This window comes from Myxine glutinosa, chromosome 10 (genome assembly GCF_964187855.1).
Source record: "Myxine glutinosa chromosome 10, kmMyxGlut1.1, whole genome shotgun sequence".
Classification (NCBI taxonomy): domain Eukaryota; kingdom Metazoa; phylum Chordata; class Myxini; order Myxiniformes; family Myxinidae; genus Myxine; species Myxine glutinosa.
The window spans coordinates 90,628,756-90,655,055 of NC_136270.1; the positions used below are offsets into that span (position 1 = coordinate 90,628,756).

General features: G+C 50.9%; 1 protein-coding gene across 2 annotated transcripts in view; it reads right to left on the reverse strand.

Moving 5' to 3' along the window:
- LOC137418958 (high affinity cAMP-specific and IBMX-insensitive 3',5'-cyclic phosphodiesterase 8B) overlaps positions 1–23,861 on the reverse strand; it is a 244,329-nt gene extending 220,468 nt beyond the window's left edge. For both annotated transcript variants that reach the window (XM_078785878.1, XM_078785877.1), the window contains exon 1: positions 23,267–23,861. In XM_078785878.1, the coding sequence (XP_078642004.1) occupies positions 23,267–23,425 (159 nt within the window). In that variant the 5' untranslated portion in view covers positions 23,426–23,861. The remainder of the gene's footprint in view (positions 1–23,266) is intronic.
- Positions 23,862–26,300: the final 2,439 nt, after the last annotated feature.

Consider the following 26,300-nt stretch of genomic DNA (forward strand, 5'->3'; position numbering starts at 1 on the left):
ACGCACACACACACACGCGCACACACACACACACACACACACACACACGTCCCACATGTATATATCCCACATCCCACATGTATATACATGTTTAAAGTGTACGTGCCCTTCCCCCCCTCCCCTGCCCGGGAAACGCTGGGTACTTCTGCTGGTAACTAATAAAATAAAAACGAAGAAATATCTCTCGGTAATTTCATGAAACTCGGTGGAATTGGATGAAATTCGCTCGGTGAATTCACTCGGTTTATTCGGTTCGGCTCGGTTCACTCGGTTTAAAGAAAAAGCGATAATGTCGACATGTTTCCGCCTGTGTCATGTTGGGCGGTGTATGATACATGTTGGGCGGTTGTTGGCGGTTGGGCGGTGATATGGGGTATTTTTAAAAATATATCTCTGCATTTTCCCGCGTTGCTGACACCGAGTCTAAAACCATCAATAAAAATGAAACTCAGATGGTGAGTTAGATTGGAGATAAAGGCGTGCGAGAGACTCAATGGCCTTGAAGTTACAGGCGTTTGAGATTTCATTTCGTTCTATAAACGGAAACTTTCATCGGATTTTCTTCCCGTTTTTTTTCAACCGAGTCTAAAACTATGCTAGCGACTGTGAAAAATGAAATGATATATCGAATTTGATTTGAAATAAAACTGGGAGAGCAAGACACGCCTACAAAACAGGCCTCAAAGCTATGCGAGTTAATAAAATGGTGGATATTTGTTTATAATTATATGAAGCCTCTCCCAGAATGGGTGGAGCTATGGGTGGAGCTACTCTGCAAACCGAGTAAGCCACACCCCGGACAGACACCCAACAGATAGACAGACAGACAGACAGAATCATCTACGGCTATTATAATATAGATGAGCTGGCCTGCTGCCCTGAGCATGGCGATGCGACATGCATATTTCCTACTCTACCTACAGTGTGGGGTCAATGCTGTTAAGATACGGATGGTCCTTCATATTTGAAGAAGGCCACTCGATCACATGAAATATTCAAACTGTCTGGTCAATTAGTTTATAGTGCAGAAGCTACAATGTGGTTAATATGCATAGGGCAATTGTGTTGAAGGGGAATTGTATGAAACTTTAATTTGTAATCATAATCATCAATGTGCCATACTCTGTACACAGCGTCTGCGCTGCCAAAGCAGTCTCTTGCCAAAGTAGCTCCGTGGTTTTCCATTACCATCTCAGCAATGTCAGGAACGGAATTTGTTCAGGGTGCCGGCGATAACTCTTCGTGAAGAACATCGACCAACCAACTAACGCCAGCAGAGAGGACGCCCAGCTTGAGGTCCATTCAAGGGATGGCACACACATCGATGAATCGCCCTGACTGTGAAACACTGAGATGACAGTTTATATCTGGGCCGGGATTCAAAACCAGGCTTGATTGCTCAGATGTGAGTGTGTGCACCTCTAAGGTATCCCTACCAGCCATAATAGACTTAAATAATGTCTATAATGGCTGGCAGGATACCCCCCGAGAGGTGTACGCGCACATGCAATTTTCTCATCATCCCATTGGAATCCATACATTTGGAATTTAATAACAGCACATACGATGAGACGAAACAAGCATTGCAAGTATATTAGCACCTACGGAAGAGAGAGGGGTTTCATTTGAGGGGAAAATAGCCGTTGCAAGCACGAGCACGCTGACAGACAAAGAAAAAGTTCCTTTAAATGCATTCGTTGAATGGCAGGTCCAAAAAATGTTTGCCAGGATACAATAATGCAGGTCAAAAGATGGTTCCCAGTTTTAAAAGGCTCAGCTTGACAACTATGCAAATAAAAATGTTGGGTCAGCCATCTGAATCTGAATCTATGCCGCCATGATACGAGGAACCTAGGTTCCCAAATCCCATATACGGTGTTTATGGTTTACCAATACATCTGTAATAAATATAAAAGCACACCGATGCCCACTCATGATGTTGTTCTACAAATTTATTATTCACAAGCTCCACATCAAACAAAAACAACAACAGACATTTTAAGGCCATTTTCCCTGCAAGAGCGTGGGTTAGCCTTGCGGTCCCCATGACAATCTTCTCCATTTTGCCCTATTTTCTGCATCTCTCCTTGTTAACCCCCTTGCCCGCATTTCTTCTTCCACCATCTTTGGCCAAGTCTTTCTCGGTCTTCCCCGTCCCCGACTTCCTTCTACATTCATTTCCATCACTCTTCTCAACCAGTCACTTTCATCCTTCCTCAACACATGACCAAACCATCTCAACCTGTTCCTCTTCACGGCATCAATCAGAGGCTCTATTCCCATCATCTTTCGCAATTCATCATTTGTCTTCCTCTCTCTCAACGATACTCCGCACATCCATCGAACCATTCGCATTTCCACCCTTTCCAGCCTTCGTTGCTGCTCGACGTTCATTACCCATGTCTCGCTCCCATAAATCATAACACTTCTCACACATGCAGCATACACCTTTCCCTTCAGCTTCAACGACACCCCTCCTCGTCAGCATGCCACTCAGTTCCCGAAACTTCTTCCATGCACATCTCACTCTCGCAACCGTTGCCGAGTCTGATCCACCTTCTCCATTCAGCATGTCTCCTCGGTAACAAAATGTTTTCACACCTTCCAGCTTCACACCGTTTCCACGATCCAACTCAACATTTCCTCCATCTGCAGCTCCCTCTGTGCACACCTTACACTTGAATGTAGCTGCCACACTGGTTAATGACCCTATCAAACCACTACATTTTTGATGAACACACTCAGCGCACATTGTACATTGAATGGAATTCACTCCGACGCCCTCCCTGCACACAGCACAGGGCCACTTCCCAGTTCTTTCCACCTCACCACATGCTTTACCACTTGCCATCACCTCCGTTTTTCCGATATTCACCTTTAGACCTTTTGTCTCCATACATCCTTCCACTTGTTCATCTTTTCCTTCAGTCCATCCATACTTTCTGCAATCAACACCAGATCATCTGCATACAACAACTCCCACGGTAAACCCTCCTTTACGTTCCGAGCCAGCACCTCCATCACAGCTACAAATAGTAGTGGACTTAGTACCGACCCCTGATGCACCGATACTCTGATCAACCATTCCTCCACTCCTAACTTCCTCAATGCCCATGTCACGACTTCACGTGGAACCCTATCGAATGCTTTCTCCAGATCAACAAACCCAAGAAACAACTTCTTCCTCTTCTCCATGTACTTCTCCTGCAACTGCTTCACAATGAAAAGCGCGTCTGTCGTTCCTCTTCCTGGCATAAATCCAAACTGCATTTCGTCGATCTTCACTTTCTTCCTTATCCGCCTCTCCAACCCCCTTTCCAATACCTTCATTCCATTCTCCAATAACTTTATCGCTCGATACGAGCCACAGTCCAGAGGGTCATCTTTCCCCTTGTATAGAGGGACGAGGGTACTCAGTTCCAAATCCACTGGAATGCGGCCTTCTTTCACCACCAGATTGCAGATCTCTGTCATTCTCTTCACACCCCAACTTCCTGCTGCCTTCAACATATCTCCCACAACTCTCGTCGGCCCTCCCGCATTTCTCCTCTTCATTGCTTTTATCGCTTGGACGCCACCTCCGGTCCCTCAGGCGACGAGGCTTGCTTCGAGCTCTCCACGGCATCGAAGTTTGAGTGTTTTCCCATTCGTGTCTTTGTCGGGCTTCCGCTGGTTGTTTTGTTGTGTGTGTGTTGTTGTGTGTTTCTGTTTAATTTTGGTTTTGTGGTTGTTGCGGATTTGTGTGATTGGTCGTTTTTTTATTCGCGCGTTGTGCGCGGCCTGGTCTTTCCGGGCTCCCTTCCCCCCGTCGGTGTTTTGTGAGTGTAAGTTCTTTCCTTCATAGTATTTGCTTGTTTCTTTGATTTTCTTTTCTCCCCCCTGCCTCTCGCGGACATCTTACCCTTTGTCCGGCGTTTTTAAAAACAGGACAAACGGATAGACAAAGAATTCGATATTGATTCTTTCTCTCCTCCCGGACACGTGCTTGTTCGCTCTCCTCCGCGTCTCGACTTGTGCCCCGCCCCCTGTATCTCGTTTTTCTTCCACCTCTGCTCCTTTCTCAAATCCACGTTCTCGCTTGGAGACTTTTCCCAGATTGGTTTTAATGGTTCTGTTTGGATATTGTTCTAATATGTTTAAACCGCAGCCGTGATGCTGACGCCGCCCTCCCCCCCCCCGCCCCCCCCCCCCCCCCCCCCCCCCAGAATTTCCATGTTTTAAACGTTTCCCAGTGTGTGCCCTGGTCAGAATAGGTACACTGTATCCCTGCGTGTCGTAAGAGACGACTAAGAGGGTTGGCGTCAGGAAGGGCATCCGGCCATAAAAACATTGCCTCAAAAAGAGAACCATGACAATTACAACTACATATGGGCAGGGTGCAGCCCGAAGGGGAGATCGGTTTCTGAGGTTTGGGACATGGAATGTAGGGACAATGACAGGGAGATCAGGAGAAGTGGTGGAAGTATTGGTCAGAAGAAGAGTGGACATATGTTGTGTGCAGGAGACGAGATGGAAGGGAAATGTTGCGAGAATGGTGAAGGGTAGGCAGGGACAGAAATACAAGTTTGTGTGGCAAGGGTGCCTGGAGGGCGTGAATGGTGTTGGTGTCCTGTTTTCTGAGGAGTTTGTAGACAGTGTGGTGAGTGTGACTAGAGTGAGTGATAGGTTGATGATGGTGAAAATGATGATTGGAAGGCTCTTGGTGAACGTCATCTCGGGATATGCTCCGCAGGTTGGTCGAAGCGATGAAGAGAAGGACAAGTTCTGGTGTGCGATAGAGAAGCTGATGGAAAACGTGAAAGATGAGGAAGTTGTTGTGGTGGGAGGAGACCTGAATGGACATGTGGGAAGGAGTATGGATGGTTTTGAGGGAGTTCATGGGGGTTACGGATATGGTGTGAGAAATGGAGAAGGTGAAAGGATTTTGGAGTTTGCTGATGGAGCTGATTTGTTGATTTGTAATACTCAGTTCCAGAAAGAGGATAATAAGCTTGTTACATACACGTCAGGTGGGTCGTCGACAACCGTTGACAACCTGATGGTGCGTAGGCGAGATAGGGGGCACCTCCGGGACACAAAGGTGATCCCGGGGGAGGAGGCTGTTTCACAGCACCACTTGGTTGTCTGCGACATAAGGGTGAAAGGTGCGAGGAGAGCTCGGCGGGTGAAGTACCAACCGAGAATGAAGGTGTGGAGGTTGAAAGAGGTGACAGTAAGGGAGGCATTAAAAGAGAGGCTGAGTAGGGTAGAGGATGATGTGGTTGAGCTTGAAAGTGGTTGGATGTCAATGAAAGCTAGTCTGTTGGGAGCCGTTGGTGAGGTATGTGGATGGACAAAAGGACCACCGAGGCACTCGGAAACATGGTGGTGGGATGATGAAGTTGGAAAGAGGATTGACGAGAAGAGGAAGAAGTTCAAGGAGTGGCAGAAGGCGAAGGGTACGGGAGCAGAAACAGTTGTTACGGGGTCCTCCCCTATCGAGTCCCCGGCAGAAAGATGTGTTGTCCTTGTGTGAAAACCAGCCAATCAACCAACGAGTCCACACCAAGGGATACGAACAAACCACAATGTATTATGACACTTCAAACCCACAATATTTTATCACACTTCAAACACCATATTATTCATCCCTCCAGGTGGTACCACCTTATCGAGTCCCTTAACCCCCAAACTCACGGCCCTTTCCCCAATGTCTCTGTACTCCTCCAAGGCGATGTCGATTCGCTCCAGCGCATGGAATCAATGTCCGGTTCCAATCCGTGGAAGCGGAGACGATCGAGCCAACCCGCAGGTCACGTGGTCCAATCCCCAGCACGATAGCGGTAGAATGGGAAACCGGCCAAAGATGATTTCGGGTACGTACCCGGTGGCGGTTCAATCCGCGAGTCTCCTCAATAACCCTCCCACAGCCGCGGACTTGTGGGTTGCACAGTCGTCCCTGGCAGCCCGCCGGAGAGAAACGCCTGGTCGACGCGCCGCCAAAAACCCGGGCACAGCCGGTGATGCGCGTGGCGAAAGTGGCGGTCGGCTTTCTCTTACTGCTCGGTCGGGAGCGGCAATCAAAACGCTCTTCACTGCTTGGTCGGGAGCGGCAATCAAAACACTCTTCACTGCTCGGTCGGGAGCGGCAATCAAAACGCTCTTCACTGCTCGGTCGGGAGCGGCAATCAAAACGCTCTTCGCTCCACCCCTTTTCTCCGCTCCACCGCTTCCGGTCTCGATCCGGATTTCCGGCCACATTTCCCCAGGAGGGCTTTTAATTCTTCTACCCACAACAACCCTTTCCCATAAGTCACCATAAGCATAATCTCTAGGATACTTTGAACCCACAACAGCAATCATAACAATCATCATTAGGGCCGAATAAGTAACACTTCCCCCCCTCAAGAAAGAAAGTTGGAACACCGCGAAAACTTTCTTTGTATGTCCTCTTTGAACAGGCAAAAGTAAATTCACAAACCAAATCAGCAATCCCTGGGGCAACAATATTCAACCTTCCCCAAAAATAGACAACCAAAATTTTACACAACCCCCCAGAACTTTCCCAAAGCTAATTCCCTCTGGACCAAGCGTCAACAACTTCTAGTTCCTCTTGAATGAAGGTTAAGGGGGGTGGTGACCAAAGCGCCAAAGTTAAACAACTCGATAGCACCTTTTCCGGGAGGCCAAGCTGAGTATTCACTACATGGACGCCTTTAGGAATGTGGAGTTCACGGTTAGTCCGGGGAGGAAAGTTCACTACCGGGACGCCTTTACGAATGTGGCGTTCATGGTTAGTCCGTGTAGGAGTCTGGGCTCGGCGGCTCCGCCGTATCTAGTGCTTCAACTTCTCCGGACTCCTAACAGTTATGGTGGGACCACTTGTCACAGTAGCCACCTGACTGGTGGTCTCCTTCTCGGCCAGTGCTCTGACAATCATTCTTTCAGGGGATGCCGTAACTCTGGGAGCCTCCATAGTAATATCGGCTGCTGCCACCACCAAAACTACCGCCACGTTGTCCTCTTGTGTAGACCTCCCGACGCCTACGAAATGCCTTCCCTACTGTTATGGTCCGACCCTCCAACTCCTTACCATTCCAATTCTTCTCTGCCTCTCTGGTGTCCTTTGTGCTTGCAAACGTGACAAAACCGAACCCTCTTGACTGTTGCGTTTCCCTGTCTTTTACCAACCGCACTTCCACAAGCGGCCCATATCTGTTGAAGACAGAGGTCAGAACTTCCTCCTCTGTTTTGAAGTTCAGTCCCCCTACAAATAACTTGGTATTTTCGTCGCCATCCCGAGCTGGTGTGGGGTTATTTTCCCTGCTGGGCTCTTTACCAACCCTCGGGTTACCATAAACTTGACCCCGGCCAAGTCATTCCCGATAACCACAGATACTCCCTCTACAGGAAGCGTGGCTTGTAAACCGACGGTGACCGGTCCTGACACCAAATTGGATTCCAAATGGATGACATGAAGTGGGGCACTAACACAGCCACCGATCCCTTGTAACCGAACACTATCACCAGTTGCTGTACTCTTTGACAATGGCAAAATGCCTTCAAGCATTAAGGATTGATGGGCTCCTGTGTCCCTCAATACCCTAACAGGTCTTGGGTTAGTCAAGTCTCCTTCTAGTGAGACAAACCCCTCATAAATAAATGGTTGGTAACTCTTCTGTGGGCGATTTCTTACGTTTGCCATCGCATTCGGAGTTGTACTAGTCGGACTCCACTCTGGGTTTTCCCTTTTCATGAGGTAACAACTGGACATCAAGTGTCCAGGTTTCCGGCAAAAGGCGCAAGTAGGCCCGGTGGGGAACCTCATGGTCTGTCTCGAGCCCCCCGGAAGATAAGGCTGTCTTGGGCCCATAGTCTTCTGATTTCGAAAAGTGGTGGTATCAGAGTGGTCCCCATAATCCTCTCGAGGCCGCCCCCATGGATTCTCGTTCTGCGCCCCTGATGTACCATAGCTCCCCTGGCTAGGCATGGGCGAGAAGTTCGGGTTGCGGAACCCCATCCTGTGTGTTAATGCATAGTCATCTGCCATGGTGGCTGCCTCATACAGCTTTAGTACCTTCCTTTCCTCCAGATGAACTTCAATGTCCTCGTGAACACACTGTTGGAATTTTTTCCACTAGGATCAATTGTCGCAATAGTTCGAAGTCTTTCCCGACCTCTTTTGAATCACACCACCTATCAAACATGGTTTCCTTCACTCTGGCAAATTCCACATGGGTCTCCCTCTCCCTCCTCCTGGAATTCCGGAATTTTTGCCAGTAAGCTTCCGGGACCATTTCATAAGCTTTGAGAAGGTGTTTTTTTAATACCTCATACTCTGCACATTGGTCAATCGGTAAAGCCGAATAAATCTCTTGAGCTTTACCCACCAGAACACTTTGTACTAGTATGGACCAGTACTCCTCAGGCCATTTTAACTGTCGAGCCACTTTCTCAAAGTGGGGAAAAAACTTGGCTACCTCCTTCTCATTGAAGGGTGGGACCAGCCTCACATGTCTGCCAACATCCCAGGTGTTCTGACTGGGTGTCGAACCAGCTGGCATGGATGGTACCTCTCCCCGTTCTCTTATTAACTCCAGCTGCTTGATTTTAATTTCCTGCTGAAGCTCCATGTCACGTTCCTTTAACTCCCTTTCGGCTCTTCTTTCCTCCGCTCTTTCCCCTGCTCTTCTTTCCTCGAGGTCACGGTCCTGTTCTATTCTTTTTTCCTCAAGTTCTCGGTCCTGTTTTACTCTTTCCTTCTCTGCCTTCCTTTCCTCTGCTTTTAACCTTTCCTGGCTCTGCAGTTGCATCTCCAGTTTCCGGAGCTCCACATTTTCTTGTTCCTCGGGTAACCAATCCAAGGCTACCTCTGTCCATGTGCCCTGTCCCACCAGCGCTTCTATCACCAATGTCTGCATCTCTGCTTTCCTCATATTAACTCAGACCTCCAAGTTAAAATGCCTGGCCAATATCAAGAGTTCCGATTTTTTTTAACGCTTGGAACTGTGCCTCACTAGGGGACGCCGCAAGCTTTTCGGCATCAAACACCATGGTGACTATCCGTGAGCACCTGTTAACCTTCACCCAAAAATTCCCAACAAACAAAAACAAAAGTTTTTCCCCCTTCCTTTTTTTTTTTTTGTTGTTGTTTTGTTTTTGGGAAAAATTTGGGAATTGGGAAAAAGTTCCAAACTTGGGAATTCTTTCCCGGACTAAATTTAGGAATTTCTCAGATCCCGGATGCAGAAGCAATTGCGAGTCCACGAATATCAATTGGACGAGCCCCCAATTTCTGTTACGGGGTTCTCCCCTATCGAGTCCCCGGCAGAAAGATGTGTTGTCCTTGTGTGAAAACCAGCCAATCAACCAACGAGTCCACACCAAGGGATACGAACAAACCACAATGTATAATGACACTTCAAACCCACAATATTTTATCACACTTCAAACACCATATTATTCATCCCTCCAGGTGGTACCACCTTATTGAGTCCCTTAACCCCCAAACTCATGGCCCTTTCCCCAATGTCTCTGTACTCCTCTAAAGCGACGTCGATTCGCTCCAGCACGTGGAATCAATGTCCGGTTCCAATCCGTGGAAGCGGAGACGATGGAGCCAACCCGCAGGTCACGTGGTCCAATCCCCAGCACGATAGCGGTAGAATGGGAAACCGGCCAAAGATGATTTCGGGTACGTACCCGGTGGCGGTTCAATCCGCGAGTCTCCTCAATAACCCTCCCACAGCCGCGGACTTGTGGGTTGCACAGTCGTCCCTGGCAGCCCGCCGGAGAGAAACGCCTGGTCGACGCGCCGCCAAAAACCCGGGCACGGCCGGTGATGCGCGTGGCGAAAGTGGCGGTCGGCTTTCTCTCACTGCTCGGTCGGGAGCGGCAATCAAAACGCTCTTCACTGCTCGGTCGGGAGCGGCAATCAAAACGCTCTTCACTGCTCGGTCGGGAGCGGCAATCAAAACGCTCTTAACTGCTCGGTCGGGAGCGGCAATCAAAACGCTCTTCGCTCCACCCCTTTTCTCCGCTCCACCGCTTCCGGTCTCGATCCGGATTTCCGGCCACATTTCCCCAGGGGGCCTTTTAATTCTTCTACCCACAACAACCCTTTCCCATAAGTCACCATAAGCATAATCTCTAGGATACTTTGAACCCACAACAGCAATCATAACAATCATCATTAGGGCCGAATACGTAACACAGCAGAGCATGAAAGTTATAAGGCAGCCAAGAAGGCTGCAAAGAAAGAGGTAGCAAAGGCGCAGAAGGCATGCAGGAAAATGTTCGGAGAACGCTTGGATTCGGAAGAGGGTCAGAAAGCAGTATTCAGGATTTCAAAGCACATAGCGAAAGAGAGGTGTGATGTGATGGGGGTGAGTTGCTTGAAGGATGAAGTGGGACAAATCGTTGTCGACCCAGATGGAATTAAAGGAAGATGGAAAAGATATATGGAAATGCTATTGAATACAGAGAATGAATGGGATGGCAACATAGAGAGTAACCCAGTTTTAGGACCGGCAGAGAAGATAACTGAGAAGGAAGTTGAGGAAGCGATAAAAGCAATGAAGAGTGGAAAAGCGGGAGGGCCGACGGGAGTTGTGGGAGATATGTTGAAGGCAGCAGGAAGTTGGGGTGTGAAGAGAATGACAGAGATCTGTAATCTGGTGGTGAAAGAAGGCCGCATTCCAGTGGATTGGGAACTGAGTACCCTCGTCCCTCTATACAAGGGGAAAGGTGACCCTCTGGAGTGTGGCTCGTACCGAGCGATAAAGTTATTGGAGCATGGAATGAAGGTATTGGAAAGGGTGTTGGAGAGGAGGATAAGGAAGAAAGTGAAGATCGACGAAATGCAGTTTGGATTTATGCCAGGAAGAGGAACGACAGACGCGCTTTTCATTGTGAAGCAGTTGCAGGAGAAGTACATGGAGAAAAGAAAGAAGTTGTTTTTTGGGTTTGTTGATCTGGAGAAAGCATTCGATAGGGTTCCACGCGAAGTATTGACATGGGCATTGAGGAAGTTAGGAGTGGAGGAATGGTTGATCAGAGTAGTGATGGCAATGTACAAAAGAGCGCGCACAGCTGTAAGGACGAAGGACGGGAACAGTGGTGAGTTTGAGGTGAAGGTGGGAGTGCATCAGGGGTCGGTACTAAGTCCACTACTATTTGTAGCTGTGATGGAGGTGCTGGCTCGGAACGTAAAGGAGGGTTTACCGTGGGAGTTGTTGTATGCAGATGATCTGGTGTTGATTGCGGAAAGTATGGATGGACTGAAGGAAAAGATGAACAAGTGGAAGGAATGTATGGAGACAAAAGGTCTGAAGGTGAATATCGGAAAGACGAAGGTGATGGCAAATGGTAAAGCATGTGGTGAGGTGTAAAGAACTGGGAAGTGGCCGTGTGCTGTGTGCAGGAAGGGTGTCGGAGTGAACTCCATTCAATGTACAATGTGCACTGAGTGGGTTCATCAAAAATGTAGTGGTCTGAGAGGGTCATTTACCAGTGTGGCAGCTACATTCAAATGTAAGGTGTGCACAGAGGGAGCTGCAGATGGAAGAAATGTTGAGTTGGATCTTGGAGACGGCGTGAAGCTGGAAGGTGTGAAAACATTTTGCAACCTCGGAGACATGCTGAATGGAGAAGGTGGATCAGACTCGGCAACGGTTGCTCGAGTGAGATGTGCATGGAAGACGTTTCGGGAACTGAGTGGCGTGCTGATGAGGAGAGTGTCGCTGAAGCTGAAGGGAAAGGTGTATGCTGCATGTGTGAGAAGTGTTATGATTTATGGGAGCGAGACATGGGTAATGAACGTAGAGCAGCAACGAAGGCTGGAAAGGGTGGAAATGCGAATGGTTCGATGGATGTGCGGAGTATCGTTGAGAGAGAGGAAGACAAATGATGAATTGCGAAAGATGATGGGAATAGAGCCTGTGATTGATGCTGTGAAGAGGAACAGGTTGAGATGGTTTGGTCATGTGTTGAGGAAGGATGAAAGTGACTGGTTGAGAAGAGTGATGGAAATTAATGTAGAAGGAAGTAGAGGACGGGGAAGACCGAGAAAGACTTGGCTAAAGATGGTGGAAGAAGAAATGCGGGCAAGGGGGTTAGCAAGGAGAGATGCAGAAAATAGGGCAAAATGGAGAAGATTGTCATGGGGACCGCAAGGCTAACCCCCGCTCTAGCAGGGAAAATGGCCTTAAAATGCATGTTGTATTGCTTTTATCGCTTCCTCAACTCCCTTCTCGGTTATCTTCTCTGCCGGTCCTAAAACTGGGTTACTCTCTATGTTGCCACCCCATTCATTCTGTGCATTCAACAGTATTTCCATACATCTTTTCCATCTTCCTTTAATTCCGTCTGGGTCCACAACGATTTGTCCCACTTCATCCTTCAAGCAACTCACCCCCATCACATCACACCTCTCTTTCGCTATCTGCTTTGCAATCCTGAATACCGCTCTCTGACCCTATTCCAAATCCAAGCGTTCTCCGAACATTTTCCTCCATGCCTCTTGCGCCTTTGCTACCTTTCTTTGCAGCCTTCTTGACTGCCTTATAACTTCCATGCTCTGCCTTTTCTGCCCCCATGCCCTTCGCCTTCTGCCACTCCTTGAACTTCTTCCTCTTCTCGTCAATCTCCACATCGAGCATCCTAAAATAAATATATAAATAAAGACATTTTGATTCTGCTTTACCGGCCTCTCTACAGAACGCTTGTGCTTGTGTTGCCGAAGCAGCATCTTGACACAGGTTATACTGGGTGGTTTGCCATTGCCTTCACAGCGTTGTTTGTCCATGTTATATCCTTTTCAAATGCTGAACATCAAGCAAGAAAGCAGTACGTACCATTCTTAAAGTCTTTGGTATGACCCAGGTGGGGTTTGAACCACCAGCCTCCCAGACTCAGAGCAAACACTCTAACCATTAACCCACGAGTCTGGTAAATTAAGACATACATGAAAAATGTTTTTTTATGAAACACCTCTGGATGTGAGAACCTCATACTCAGGTGATCCCCCAGAACTAAAGTTGTTGTGCTCACACACTCCTGCAGTGGGTGACCCGTTTGCACATCCTTCATCTGTGTGAAGAATCAATAACTGTTCCTGCAGTGGTGCCTTTCAGAGCATCGAGAACAGTGTATCGATTGATGCAGGAAGGCCATGTGGTCAGATGAATCACATATCACCCTGTTTACAAAGCAAAGAAGGATTACGGTAGCTGCAACATCTTGAAAAACTCAACTGCACAGAGCATTAAATCAACCGCGCTAGCTACAAGAGGTGATGGTGTGCATGAATCCTCACTATATTACAGGTCTGGGTGACAAAGTAACTCAAATGCAGAGTGACATCAAACTCTTAAACACACGTACTGCATCGACAGAATTTTGCAGTGCGAACACCACCGCACGTTGAGCTCTTTTTCGGAATCTGCGCGACAAATACAAGCAGTAACATCACGTAGACAAGGAGCCAATTACCAGAACCACAATTAAAGTGGCTGCTAGCACGCTGGAGTTAATTAATTAACTCCAAGACGTAGCCGAGTTTTCAAGGCAATTATGTCGCCTCCATCTCCTAACAGTCTGTAACCGAATCCACTATAATTAAGTAATTACCCAACTTATTCCTCCAAGGGATGTCCAATTAAAATACCGAACCATCAGCACAGCAAAATGGCGGGAATTACAAACAAACTCACAGGCTTAAGAAACAAATATTTTCTTACATGAGACACACACGGCACAGATTCCCAAAAGAAAAATAGTCCATTCAGACTCCCTCAAGGCTTCGTCTTAACTCTAATTCGACATGTTATTTCATTTTTCACGGTCGTTAAGATGGTTTAAAACTCAGTTGCAGCAAATGGGGAGAAAATTGGATGAATATTGATGTTTTAAAGGAAAAAAGCATTTTAAATTGCCGTTTTGTATGTATGTGATCGGGCACAATGTGGGGAGGGGAGAGAGGGGGGAGAAGAGAGAGGTTGGGAGAGGAGGGGGGGCAGAGGAAAGGAGGGAGGGGTGGGGATAAAGAGAGAGAAGGGTGAGATTATGGATGGAGGAGAGAGAGGTGAAAGGGGTGTGGGGGGAGGGAAAGTGGGGGAAGAGGGGAGAGTGTGGGCCAAGAAGGTGAGAGTTGAGGTATTGATGTCACATTGTACATTACGTGGAATTTCCATGGGTATACCAGCTAGTCGTGTGTGGTGTGTGTGTGTGTGTGTGTGTGTGTGTGTGTGTGTGTGTGTGTGTGTGTGTGTATGTATATTGTATATGTATATATGTATATATTTATTTATTTATTTATTTATTTATACCTCCTGCTAACCATGGTGTCTGTCCTTGTGCTCGTCTCCCATTTACAACAGCAGTGCTGCATTTCAAAAGCTGCTGATTGGTTATTATGTATTTTCATTTGACTTTTCTTGTTGCAATACTGTATAGTCAATCACTTTTTGCCCCAATGAAGTAATCTTTAAGTTCAACATTAATGGATTAAAGTAGATTTAATACAGATCTTCATATAGTAATACAATTTTAAATAGCTATATTTTGCACTCGTTTCAGATAAATCCAACCACCACGGCCCGATGTTGCACCACCATTTTGTGGTGGGGGGTGAAGTAGCTCAGTGCTTTGGCTCCGAGTGAAACCAAGAGTGTAACACAATTAACCTTATTATAGTTCATGCAATAATTTAAGTTGACAGATCAACTTGAAATGTTCCCGTCACTGGGGAAGGGTACTTTTTCTAGTTGCAAATCTGTTTAAAATAACAATTTTGAGGCACCTTATTCGTTTCACTGTCTATTCCATTCAGCTTTAAGAGCGATATTCACAAGAGAACGTCTTGAACGAAACAAGAACTGCGAACCCAAAAGGGGCACATATATCATGGTTGCGGCCCGCACCCTCCTCTCGCCTCCTCCTCGGGGCTTCAATCCAAAACATACGGCCGAAAGCGGCGCAGCAAGATCATTTTATTAAATGAGATACAATGGTGCCTCTCCACATTATCAAATTATGGGTTTTTTTTTTAAGGCTTATGAGGTTAAGCTAAAGCATTAGAGTTGGGCTGTGGAAGAAGTCAAGAAGAAGAAAAGCATATGAAGGAAGACAGAAAACCAATAGGTTTTTGCCACAAGGGAAGGATGGCGCTCGCATTGCAAGAAAATAAATCAAAAGTCAGATGTGAGACCACTCCTGTTACCTTTATAATACGTGTCAGTGTTGCAGGGTGAATGGTTGAGCTTGTACACAAATCACATTCAGGACAAAGACATTAACAGACCAGTACACTCCAACCCGAGCCACAAAGACACCGGTAGACAACGGACATACGAACAGTTTATGGGATTTGAACTTGGGTCTTGAGTGTGGTAAGCCATGTGCCCGAAGATCAGAATGGCAAACAGGCCGGACATTTATTATAGATCATCGTGTGGACGTTAAATACAAGCCAAAGTTAGCAGCTCCGTTCATCCAAACGTGTGCAATTTTAAACTATTTTGAAAACGCAACTCCTTTCGCTACCCTCCATTAAATATCATCATTGATATTGAGGGAAATTCAAGATCGCTCATGGACTTTATAGAAATACATGCTGTGCAAGTTATCAGACTAACCCGTGTCAGCAACGCGAAATTGTTCCTTTCGAATGACGAAACAAATAAGGGCTGGAGTACAGGTATAACACTTGCCTAACCGATTTGGCAATGCAAAACACTATGCAGACACTTCCAAAATCTCAAGACAACTCCTCTTTGTTGTGATGTGATAACCCAGTGGGTGTTGCGAGAGCAGGACATCAGATCTTGCTGTCCTTCACGGAGTATTAAACAGATTACTGTAGGGCATCTACGTATTACATCTGCAAAATTGCAGAAAAATTAGCAGGCCTGCCTGCCGCCAGCAGTCTCATTTTTCTTTTTCTCCACACTTTCTTCTTTTTTCTTTTCTTCCTCCTATTCCTAGACCTTCCTTTCCTCTCCTCGATTTTGTATCTCAATTTAAACCCTGACCTTCAATATGCAATCACTCAACCTCCTCTCTTGCATACAAAATACGTAAAGGGAGCCCACTTCGTTCGAGCATGCTTGCGGGTGTTTAAACACTCAAAATAGCCTTCAAAACAGGTCTTTGGCTCAACCCTAAAACTCCCTCTCACCGAGAGGGTCAGGTTTTGGTTCAAACTTGTTCACTCTTATAGAAATATCTTAATGAATTTCCATCGTGTTTCCATCAGACACTTAAAACAAAAATATGCTCACACAAGAAAATAAATAAAAAAGTAACACAAACTTCATCGGTCAAGATGTTTCTATAAACTAAGGCTTGGGAACATAGGTTTGCTTCCATTAAACATCAACCAAATCAACAGAGCTTCCAACTGCACTTCAGAATCTCACAAAAGGATCAACCCATTATTCGGAATAATCATTAAATGAACCCAATTATATCAGTCAAGAAACGTTCCACCGGTGCAACAATTATCGAACACTCATTAAAAGCCTCTTAGCTCTTCCCCCTATATACAGATGCTGCTTCTCGCCACAAGTGTAGTCATGAGCGGCATAGCCACGCCCACCACCAACGATGCGCCACCGCAGCCTTGTGCTGCATACAAAGAAGAGGCTGAAAGTGGTAGTTGCAGATGTTGTTTCACAAGCAGCCTGTTGCTGGTCGTGTCATTTCTGGAAATGTGTCTGTGCCGCTGATGCAGTGCCCCTCTCTTACCAGTCGCAAGCTGGTACTAATTTTCCCAATCTCAAAAGGATGGCAGGCTGAATCAACCCATCTGGTGCAATTTCAACAGCACGACAGTGCGTCAAACTCAAGACCCTAAGTTCTCAAGCCGGCCACCTTAACTGTTTCATCAGGCTCACAAGTGCAGAAAAAATAGAGTAAAAAGCAAACCTGAAGAGCTAAATGTTGTTATTTTAAAGAGAATGCGTGAGAGAGATGGTTCCTTAGTGTGTGCGCGCGAGAGAGAGAGAGACGGTGCATAAATGCGTGCGCGCGAGAGAGAGAGACGGTGCCTAAGCGCATGCGTGCGAGAGAGATGGTGCCTAAGTGCGTGCACGCGAGACGGTGCCGAAGTGCGTGCAAGAGAGACGGTGCCTTAGTGTGTGCGAGCGAGAGAGACAGTGCCTAAGTGCGTGCGCGTGAGAGAGACGGTGCCTAAGTGCATGCGCGCGAGAGAGACGGTGCCTAAGTGCGTGCGCGCACGAGAGAGACGGTGCCTAAATCCGTGCACGCGGGAGAGAGACGGTGCCTAAGTGCATGCGCGCGAGAGAGATGGTGCCTAAGTGTGAGTGCGCGAGAGAGACGGTGCCTAAGTGCGTGCGCACAAGAGAAACGGTGCCTAAGGGCATACGCACGAGAGAGACGGTGCCTAAGTGCATGCACGCGAGAGAGACGGTGCCTAAGTGCATGCAAGAGAAACAATGCCTTAGTGCATGCGCACGAGAGAGACGGTGCCAAAGTGTGTGCACTTGAGAGAGATGGTGCCGTAGTTCGTGCGCACAAGAGAGACGGTGCCTTCGTGCGCAAATACGCGAGAGATGACGTGCGTGCGAGAGAGACGGTGCCTTCATGCGCAAATGCGCGAGAGATGACGTGCGTGCGAGAGAGACGGTGCCTTCGTGCGCAAATGCGCGAGAGATGACGTGCGTGCGAGAGAGAGTGCATGCAAGACATGGGTGCATGGGAGAGAGACAGCGTTTGTGTGTGAGTGAGAGGGAGACAGCGAGTGTGTGCGAGATAGACGGCGAGTGTGTGAGAGAGAGACGGCGAGTGTGTGAGAGAGAGACGGCGAGTGTGTGAGAGAGAGACGGCGAGTGTGTGAGAGAGAGACGGCGAGTGTGTGAGAGAGAGACGGCGAGTGTGTGAGAGAGAGACGGCGAGTGTGTGAGAGAGAGACGGCGAGTGTGTGAGAGAGAGACGGCGAGTGTGTGAGAGAGAGACGGCGAGTGTGTGAGAGAGAGACGGCGAGTGTGTGTGAGAGAGATGGCGAGTGTGTGAGAGACGGCGAGTGTGTGAGAGAGAGACGGCGAGTGTGTGAGAGAGAGACGGCGAGTTTGTGAGAGAGAGACGGCGAGTGTGTGAGAGAGAGAGAGAGAGACAGATGGCGAGTGTGTGAGAGAGAGAGAGAGACGGCGAGTGTGCGAGAGAGAGAGAGAGACGGCGAGTGTGTGAGAGACGGCGAGTGTGTGAGAGAGACGGCGAGTGTGTGAGAGAGAGACGGCGAGTGTGTGAGAGAGAGACGGCGAGTGTGTGAGAGAGAGACGGCGAGTGTGTGAGAGAGAGACGGCGAGTGTGTGAGAGAGAGACGGCGGGTGTGTGAGAGAGAGAGACGGCGAGTGTGTGAGAGAGAGACGGCGAGTGTGTGAGAGAGAGACGGCGAGTGTGTGAGAGAGACGGCGAGTGTGTGAGAGAGAGACGGCGAGTGTGTGAGAGAGAGATGGCGAGTGTGTGAGAGAGAGAGACGGCGAGTGTGTGAGAGAGAGAGACGGTGAGTGTGTGAGAGAGAGAGACGGCGAGTGTGTGAGAGAGAGACAGTGCCTAAGTGCGTGCGCGTGAGAGAGATGGTGCCTAAGTGCGTGCGCGCGAGAGAGATGGTGCCTAAGTGTGAGTGCGCGAGAGAGACGGTGCCTTAGTGCGTGCGCACGAGAGACGGTGCCTAAGTGAGTGCGCGCGAGAGAAACGGTGCCCAAGTGCATGCGCGCGAGAGAGACGGTGCCTAAGTGCGTGCAAGAGAAACGGTGCCTTAGTGCGTGCGCGCGAGAGAGACGGTGCCTAAGTGCGTGCGCGCGAGAGAGACGGTGCCTAAGTGCGTGCGTGCAAGAGAAACAATGCCTTAGTGCGTGTGCGCGAGAGAGACGGTGCCGAAGTGCATGCATGCGAGAGAGATGGTGCCTTAGTGTGTGCACTTGAGAGAGACGGTGCCTTAGTTCGTGCGCTCGAGAGAGACGGTGCCTTAGTTCGTGCGTGCGAGAGAGACGGTGCCTTCATGCCCAAATGCGCGAGAGATGACGTGCGTGCGAGAGAGACGGTGCCTTCGTGCGCAAATGCACGAGAGATTACGTGTGTGCGAGAGAGAGTGCATGCAAGACATGGGTGCATGGGAGAGAGACAGCGTGTGTGTGTGTGTGAGTGAGAGGGAGACAGCGAGTGTGGGCGAGATAGACAGCGAGTGTGTGTGAGAGAGGGAGAGAGAGATAGAGAGAGAGACCGAGTGTGTGTGAGAGAAAGACAGCGAGTGTGTGTGAGATAAAGACAGCGAGTGTGTGTGAGATAAAGACAGCGAATGTGTGTGAGAGAAAGACAGCGAATGTGTGTGAGAGAAAGACAGCGAGTGTGTGTGAAAGAAAGACAGCAAATGTATGTGAGAGAAAGACAGTGAGTGTGTGTGAGAGAAAGACAGCGAGTGTGTGTGAGAGAAAGACAGCGAGTGTGTGTGGGAGAAAGCCAGCGAGTGTGTGTGAGAGAAAGACAGCGAGTGTGTGTGAAAGACAGCGAGTGTGTGTGAGAGGAAGACAGCGAGTGTGTTTGAGAGAAAGACCGAGTGTGTGTGAGAGAAAGACAGTGAGTGTGTGTGAGATAAAGACAGCGAGTGTGTGTGAGATAAAGACAGCGAATGTGTGTGAGAGAAAGACACCGAGTGTTTGTGAGAGCAAGACAGCGAGTGTATGTGAGAGAAAGACAGCGGTGTGTGTGAGAGAAAGACAGCGAGTGTGTGTGAGAGAAAGACAGTGAGTGTGTGTGAGAGAAAGACAGCGAGTGTGTGTGAGAGAAAGACAGCGAGTGTGTGTGAGAGAAAGACAGCGAGTGTGTGTGAGAGAAAGACAGCGAGTGTGTGTGAGAGAAAGACAGCGAGTGTGTGTGAGAGCAAGACAGCGAGTGTGTGTGAAAGACAGCGATTGTGTGTCAGAAAACGACAGCGAGTGTGTGTGAGAGAAAGACGGCGAGTGTGTGTGAGAGAAAGACGGCGAGTGTGTGAGAGAAAGACGGCGAGTGTGTGTGAGAGAAAGACGGCGAGTGTGTGCGAGAGAAAGACGGCGAGTGTGTGTGAGAGAAAGACGGCGAGTGTGTGTGAGAGAAAGACGGTGAGTGTGGGTGTGAGAGTGTGTGAGAGAGAAGGCGAGTGTGTAAGAGAGAGACGGCGAGTGTGTAAGAGAGAGACGGCGAGTGTGTAAGAGAGAGACGGCGAGTGTGTGAGAGAGACGGCGAGTGTGTGAGAGAGACGGCGGGTGTGTGAAAGAGAGACGGCGGGTGTGTGAGAGAGAGACGGCGGGTGTGTGAGAGAGAGATGGCGGGTGTGTGAGAGAGAGACGAGTGTGTGAGAGAGAGACGGCGAGTGTGTGAGAGAGAGACGGCGAGTGTGTGAGAGAGAGACGGCGAGTGTGTGAGAGAGAGACGGCGAGTGTGTGAGAGAGAGACGGCGAGTGTGTGAGAGAGAGACGGCGAGTGTGTGAGAGAGAGACGGCGAGTGTGTGAGAGAGAGACGGCGAGTGTGTGAGAGAGAGACGGCGAGTGTGTGAGAGAGAGACGGCGAGTGTGTGAGAGAGAGACGGCGAGTGTGTGAGAGAGAGACGGCGAGTGTGTGAGAGAGAGACGGCGAGTGTGTGAGAGAGAGACGGCGAGTGTGTGAGAGAGAGACGGCGAGTGTGTGAGAGAGAGACGGCGAGTGTGTGAGAGAGAGACGGCGAGTGTGTGAGAGAGAGACGGCGAGTGTGTGAGAGAGAGACGGCGAGTGTGTGAGAGAGAGACGGCGAGTGTGTGAGAGAGACGGCGAGTGTGTGAGAGAGACGGCGAGTGTGTGAGAGAGACGGCGAGTGTGTGAGAGAGAGACGGCGAGTGTGTGAGAGAGACGGCGAGTGTGTGAGAGAGAGACGGCGAGTGTGTGAGAGAGAGACGGCGAGTGTGTGAGAGAGACGGCGAGTGTGTGAGAGAGACGGCGAGTGTGTGAGAGACAGCGAGTGTGTGAGAGAGAGACGGCGAGTGTGCGAGAGAGAGACGGCGAGTGTGCGAGAGAGAGATGGCGAGTGTGTGAGAAAGACGGCGAGTGTGTGAGAGAGAGACGGCGAGTGTGTGAGAGAGAGACGGCGAGGGTGTGAGAGAGAGACGGCGAGTGTGTGAGAGAGAGACGGCGAGTGTGTGAGAGAGAGACGGCGAGTGTGAGAGAGAGAGAGAGACGGCGAGTGTGGGAGAGAGACGGCGAGTGTGTGAGAGAGACGGCGAGTGTGTGAGACGGCGAGTGTGAGAGAGAGACGGCGAGTGTGTGAGAGAGACGGCGAGTGTGTGAGACGGCGAGTGTGAGAGAGAGACGGCGAGTGTGTGAGAGAGACGGCGAGTGTGTGAGCGAGAGATGGCGGGTGTGTGAGCGAGAGACGGCGAGTGTGTGAGAGAGACGGTGAGTGTGAGAGAAACGGCGTGTGTGAGACGGCGAGTGTGAGAGAGACGGCGAGTGTGTGAGAGAGAGAGACGGCGAGTGTGTGAGAGAGCGACGGCGAGTGTGTGAGAGAGCGACGGTGAGTGTGTGAGAGAGAGAGACGGCGAGTGTGTGAGAGAGAGACGGCGAGTGTGTGAGAGAGAGACGGCGAGTGTGTGAGAGAGACGGCGAGTGTGTGAGAGAGAGACGGCGAGTGTGTGAGAGAGAGACGGCGAGTGTGTGAGAGAGAGACGGCGAGTGTGTGAGAGAGACAGCGAGTGTGTGAGAGAGACGGCGAGTGTGTGAGAGAGACGGCGAGTGTGAGAGAGAGACGGCGAGTGTGTGAGAGAGAGACGGCGAGTGTGTGAGAGAGAGACGGCGAGTGTGTGAGAGAGAGACGGCGAGTGTGTGAGAGAGACGGCGAGTGTGTGAGAGAGAGACGGCGAGTGTGTGAGAGAGAGACGGCGAGTGTGTGAGAGAGAGACGGCGAGTGTGTGAGAGAGAGACGGCGAGTGTGTGAGAGAGAGACGGCGAGTGTGTGAGAGAGAGACGGCGAGTGTGTGAGAGAGAGACGGCGAGTGTGTGAGAGAGACGGCGAGTGTGTGAGACAGAGACGGCGAGTGTGTGAGACAGAGACGGCGAGTGTGTGAGAGAGACGGTGAGTGTGTGAGAGACAGCGAGTGTGTGAGAGAGAGACGGCGAGTGTGCGAGAGAGAGACGGCGAGTGTGCGAGAGAGAGATGGCGAGTGTGTGAGAAAGACGGCGAGTGTGTGAGAGAGAGACGGCGAGTGTGTGAGAGAGACGGCGAGGGTGTGAGAGAGAGACGGCGAGTGTGAGAGAGAGAGAGAGAGAGAGAGAGAGAGAGAGAGAGAGAGAGAGAGAGAGAGACGGCGAGTGTGTGAGAGAGAGACGGCGAGTGTGAGAGAGAGAGAGAGAGAGAGAGAGAGAGAGAGAGACGGCGAGTGTGTGAGAGAGACGGCGAGTGTGTGAGACGGCGAGTGTGAGAGAGAGACGGCGAGTGTGTGAGAGAGACGGCGAGTGTGTGAGACGGCGAGTGTGAGAGAGAGACGGCGAGTGTGTGAGAGAGACGGCGAGTGTGAGAGAGACGGCGAGTGTGAGAGAGACGGCGAGTGTGTGAGCGAGAGATGGCGGGTGTGTGAGCGAGAGACGGCGAGTGTGTGAGAGAGACGGTGAGTGTGAGAGAAACGGCGTGTGTGAGACGGCGAGTGTGAGAGAGACGGCGAGTGTGTGAGAGACGGCGAGTGTGTGAGAGAGAGACGGCGAGTGTGTGAGAGAGAGACGGCGAGTGTGTGAGAGAGAGACGGCGGGTGTGTGAGAGAGAGATCGAGAGAGAGTGTGTGTGTGTGTGTGTGTGTGTGTGTGTGTGTGTGTGTGTGTGTGTGTGTGTGTGTGTGTGTGTGTGTGTGTGTGTGTCAGAGCGAATGTGTGTGTGACAGAGCGAGTGTGTGCGAGAGTGTAACAGAGCGAGAGTGTGTGTGTGTGTGTGTGTGTGTGTGTGTGTGTGTGTGTGTGTGTGTGTGTGTGTGTGTGTGTGTGTGTGTGTGTGTGTGTGTGTGTGTGTGACAGAGCGAGTGCGTGTTTTAGGATTTATTTAAACACACGCAAGACGGCCTTGCACACAGATGGAACGTTAATATGTATTACAATGGTGTTAATCTTAAAATGTTCTTAGGATATATTGATCGCAGAGCTTGGGGAGGAAAAAAACCCCAACAAGAAACAGACAATTGCGATCTCTGGGTATAAGTGAATAAAGCGAAAATGTGATGTAATTAGACATAAATAAAATCTTACGGAGCGGTCGATGACAATGCAAGGCCTTACTTTAGATGTGTGCACGCAGCTGTCCCAGCTCCCGAGCCGGCTCTTCCCCCGGCTCTCCCAAGCCTCGTGGCCGTCCAGGGCGGCGTTCCCCTCGGCGCTCTCCCCAGGGCTGCCAGGCCCCGTGCCCCGGGAGACTCGCAGGCTGGGAGCGCAGCCCATGGGCCTCCCCTCTCTCTCCTTCACTTTTGTCCCTCTTCCTTCGTCGGGGCGCCGTCTCAATCCCCACACCGAATATCGTCCTCCTCTTCTTCTTCTTCTTGTTATTGTATAAGGCGACTTCCTTGGGTCCTCAATTCCTCATTCTCCACCTTTTCTTCACTCCTATTGTCTTTCCTTTTTCTCCCCCCTCACTCATTGGTCTCGATCCTTCACCACTGACCCATTGTCACAGTCTTTTTTCTTCCTCCATAATATTTCCTTCCTTCTTTCTTTCTTTGCTGTCTCTCATTCACAACTTGGTCGCAACGCCCAGCACGCACTGCCTCTGCCTGTGTCTCGATCTTCCCTCAATGTCTCTCAGCTTTTTCTATTCGCACTTCCCTCCTCCCACATCCATCGAACCCTCCTCCTCGTGCTTCCCGACGTCCTCCCCTTCACACTTCCCCACTACTCGACTTCCTCCTCTTCACACTTCCCCCACTACCCGACTTCCTAGTTCCTCCTCCCACTTTCCCACCCTTGTTCCTCCTTCCTTCTCCTCACCTTCTCCCGCTCAATACCTCCCCCTTTATCCCACCTTCTTCCTCCAACTTTCCGCTTCCCACCTCTCTCCATCCTCTACCCTCCATCTCCTTCCAATCCCTCTTTCCAACTCCTGGTCGGCTGCACCTTTCTCCAACTTCGCTCCTCCCACTTCTCTCCTTTTCCTCCTTCCATTTCCCTCCATAATCTACTCACCTCCCTCCTTCCTCCTCCCACATTCTTACCTATCCCTGCATCATGGCGTCATTAATTACAGATTCATGTGAGGAGTATCTCCATCAGTTTCGCATGAACCATTTTGTCCTGCTGGTGTCGGGTCTTGGTGACGTAAGGACACCCACTCTCGCATCTCCAAGACCCCCAGTACGACGCTCTGCGAGTGCATTCGAATCAGCGCTCCGATTTCACTTTTAATGAAAGTTGAATGACAACCCTCGATGATCAAACGCCTGAATGCGTCGAATGACGACTCGACTGAATGATACGGTGACAAAGCGAAGGGAGGCATCACTGGTAGCGGGCGTGGATGTGCCGCTGATGCAGTGTCCCTTGTGGCTTTCAAAGCAGGAATTGGTCATTTGTTCAGAGTGCCGGCGATACCTCCCCCTACTGAAGAAGCACAGCCGAGGATGTTTCATGTCCACCAACTAATGCTGGCAAACGTGCTATATATTAAACATCGTGCTAAAGCGCGGTATTACGCGCGCTGCTTGTGAGCAAGGAGGAAGCGGACAACGCGGTAATTTGTAAGCGTCTTTATTCAAGAGCTCACTGTAATACTGAGCTGCTCAGGGCTGCGCGCCCCGTGTATATCGTGAGGCGACGCCTCTCTCCAAGGCGTGGCCCACCCCCACTTGGTGTGCGGGGTGATGTCACCACGTCAGTGCTTCCGTGTCCGCCACACGCGCCCCCCCAGAATCCCCGCGCACCTGAAGGGTCAGTTTGCGGGGCAAATGGATGACCCGGCCGAAGCGCACCCTGGCGACTGGCGGCGTCTGGGATGCAGGGATGCCATCTGGGATGCCTCCGGCTGCCCATGGGATGGGTGCAGGACCGGGGGGCGGCGGGGCTGGGCGGTGCCGGGGGTCCGCCCGCAGGGGGGCGGCCCTGACGCGGGGGTCGGGCCACCGGCGGTGGATCGTCCACGTCGAGGTGGGCCGGCTTGAGGCGGTCCACAGAAACGCGGTCAGGAGTACCGCCAATGTCCAGGGTGAAGTGCTTCACCCCGGTCTCCAGTACGCGGAAAGGCCCGTCGTACAGGGGCCGGCAGTGGTGTCCGATGGGCATCGTGGCGGACGAAGACGTACTCCGCCGTGCGAAGCTCCGGGGCGACGTGTGTCGGTGGGTGCCCGTGGCGTGCCGTCGGCACCGGGGCAAACCTCTGGGCGGTCTCCTGCAGAGCGGAGCGCTGCTGTGCCGCGGACCATGGTGCCGTGGAGTCGGGGAGGAACTCGCCCGGCACCCGCAGCGGTTGCCCGAAGACCAACTCCGCCGCGGATGTGCGCAGGTCCTCCTTGGGCGCCGTCCGGAGGCCCAGCAGGACCCAGGGGAGCCTGTCGACCCAGCCGCCGTCGCGGAGGGTGGCCCGGAGCGCGGCCTTCAATGAGCGGTGAAATCGCTCACACAGGCCGGTGGCCTGGGGGTGGTAGGCCGTGGTTCAGTGCAGCCAGACCCCGAGCCCCTGCGCGACCGCCCCCCAGAGCTCCGAGGTGAACTGGGGGCCGCGGTCGGACGAGATGTCTGAGGGGGCACCGAACCGGGCGACCCAGGTGGCGATGAAACCCTGCGCGACGTCCGCCGCCGTCGTTGACGCCAAGGGCACGGCCTCTGGCCACCGGGTGGTGCGGTCCACCATGGTGAGGACGTGGGTGAAACCCCGCGAGGGGGCAGAGGTCCCACCAGGTCCACGTGGACGTGGTCAAACCGGCGTTCCGGCACCGTAAACGGGGCCAACGGGGCCTGGGTGTGCCGGTGCACCTTGGTGCGCTGGCACGCGAGGCACGTCCTGGCCCAGCCGCGGACGGCCTTCCGGAGGCCATGCCAGACGAATTTGTCGGCTATCAACCTTTGGGAGGCCCTCGCGCCTGGGTGGGACAGGCCGTGGATGGCGTCAAACACCTGGCGCTGCCAGCCCGCGGGCACGATGGGGCGAGGCCGCCCGAGGGAGACATCGCACAAGAGGGCCGTGCCCGCGCTGTCGAACGGCACCTTGGTGACGCGGAGGCCCGTGACGGCGGTCCGCAAGGCCTGGACGTCGGGGTCAGCGGCCTGCTCCGCTGCCATCCGGGCATAGTCGATGCCGAGGTGAACTGTGTGGGCGACGGCCCGGGAA